Raw genomic sequence first — 2,602 nt, forward strand, 5'->3', positions numbered from 1 at the left:
TTTAGTCATCATCACATTATTGCTTTTAAATTCAGAATAACTAATTTAAAGACTTTATTTTGGCTACATTTATTATATGGAAAAGTTTTTATTGTAAAATTACTTGTTTCTCTAGCTGGAAAACCAATTCTTTCACTTGATGTGAAGCTGGGATACAGAAACAAGTGGGATCCAGATGATAAGTATACACTGATTGCCAAGTCAACGGAGAAACGATACATGTCTTGTGAAATTGAAGACAAAAGGGTGAGTCCACTTAGTAGGTCTGAAATACACAGGTTTTAAGGTAGATAGCCATTGTTTGTGAGAGTGGGTTTATTTGACATGTTTGTTTCTTATGGACTTGTGCTAATTTTAATTTAGAAACAAAGTCTAATTCAGAATTAAATGCCTCCTGGTTTTTTAATTTACTTGTGGCTACCAGCTAACAAAAGTAATACCACTGTACTTGTGTACAAAAAGGAATACACCATTTAGCTTCAGACAATTTTTGAGAGTAAAGCTAATTATCATGATCTGCTATGGTGAAAGGCCATGTCATCTCATTTGTTGACTTGCATTCAAAATTTTAATGAACTACTGTTTTATGAATTTATTGTCAATACATTTGGTATCAAACTGGAGATTATAATTCAATTTTTAGTACTATACATTACTCAGTTTCTTAATTTAAAAGTAAATATTAAAAAACACTTAAACATTGATTTTTTGTGTGTGACGTGGTATATTGAATGCAGCACTGGTTCAAATTAGATGTTTGTGAAGTCAAACACAAAATCTACAGTTTCGTACGAATTAGGAACTCAAATTACCAATATTTACAAGCCAGAATATAAAATAAGAATGTGTTATCTTGTCTATTTGCTAAGATATTTCTCATTTAATCAGTCAAACACAGTGGCACCCTGCTCACCTCTTTCCATTTTTGGAAATGCTCCCTTATACTTACTTCTATATATGACATGAATAACCAATCGGAAGCTCAGAATGACCCCTTAGTGGCTTTCTCAGCCATTTTAACGGGCTTGGATGCCATTTCTTTCTTTTGAACCAATATTTCAAGGAGATAGGGTAGGGTGTGTCTTTAGTCTGCTCGAAATTTAATATTTTTTTAGATTAAAATACATTTTAGTTACTAAGCTTGATAGATTATAGTGGAATTCTATGGTATTGACATAGTAATTTATGATTTTTTAGTTATTCAAAAGTATATAAAACCTAAAAAACATTAATTTGTTTCATATCCTCCATGTGCAAAATTTTTAAAGGCTTTAGCAACCTATGTCAAGCAGCAACTGAGTACAAAGGTCATAACTAGAAGAGATAATTGTTTGCTTTACTACTTTATTTACTGTTCTATGTTTTAATAAAAATAAGTTTAAGAACTTATTTCTAAATAGTAATAATCTATATACATATATAATGTATAATAATTGAAATGTGACTGTATTTTACAAAATACTAGTCTACTAATACACAGCCAAGACAAGTTACTTTGTACAGACCAAAGGTCAGTTTTATGTTATTTGATACAGTAACATGAGTGCATGTGAGCCGCTTCATTGTAATTTCTGTATTGTTAGCCAGGCATGGGTGAAAGGGCAATATACTAAATATATATAAATGTATACTGTTATGAGACTTAAGCTATTTCATCTAAACATTTATGTTTTCGTGTTATAACTTGTGTTCATTCTAGAATGAAACAGGCATAATTTATGTTATTTCCTAATTTTTTTATGATGGTTGTGGGGTCATTCAAATCTACCAAATCCATACAGAGATTAATTACTGAAAATAACATAAAACATAAAGTTTTTTCTTAAGAAATGTTTGACAACTATCTCAACATTATAAAGATTTCACATATGAAAATTCAAAATTTTCTGGTGCATAAAAGTATTTTTAATCTTAAAATGAAAATTACTTTCCTATCTATCATGCCAAGATGTGAAAAGAAAAAGGCATGAGAGAAACATTGATTTACAAACCTTAAGACTTAATAAAAAAAAGATATTTTGGGTATGAAAGCATTGTAATGTTTTCTGATAATCTGCCAAATTCCATTAACATTTGCTTGCTAATTTAAAAGTTATAGCATGAAAACTATAACAAGCATAAAATGGTTACAAGGTTGGTCCCAGGGATTGAGCCTGGGTTGAAAGAGTTAACCTTCACACATTAAAATAGAAATAAATTGAGAACAGTTATTTAGAAAGAACATTTTCCATGATTGTTATTTAAAACTTATACTAATATTAAAATATATTCAGGAGATTGAAGCCAAAAAACGAGCCAGAGGAGAGATAAAAGAACCTCCACTTACGAAGAAACAAGAAGAGGCAAAGAAAGCTCAGCTAGAAAAGGAATCGGAAATCAGAAATAAAGTGAAGCAGGTAATATTTTCTTCTGGTTTGGTAACCACTGTTAAAGCAGGTAACATTTTTTTCTGGTTGAACCCTTCTTGCCTCAGATAAGGTAACCATTGTTAAAGCAGGTAACATTTTTTTCTGGTTGAACCCTTCTTGCCTCAGATAAGGTAACCACTGTTGAAGCAGGTAACATTGTTTTCTGGTTGAACCCTTCTTGCCTCAGATAAGGT

The 2,602-nt window shown here is 30.7% G+C and overlaps 1 protein-coding gene across 1 annotated transcript in view; it reads left to right on the top strand.

The window, feature by feature from the left end:
* Positions 1-2,602, top strand: part of LOC106472159 (protein wntless-like) — a 47,323-nt gene that overhangs the window by 11,371 nt on the left and 33,350 nt on the right. The window contains exon 3 of the mRNA XM_013932788.2: positions 116-246. Coding sequence (XP_013788242.2) covers positions 116-246 — 131 coding nt within the window. The remainder of the gene's footprint in view (positions 1-115; positions 247-2,602) is intronic.

The sequence above is a fragment of the Limulus polyphemus genome, unplaced genomic scaffold (assembly GCF_000517525.1).
Source record: "Limulus polyphemus unplaced genomic scaffold, Limulus_polyphemus-2.1.2 Scaffold5126, whole genome shotgun sequence".
NCBI classification, from domain to species: Eukaryota; Metazoa; Arthropoda; class Merostomata; order Xiphosura; family Limulidae; genus Limulus; species Limulus polyphemus.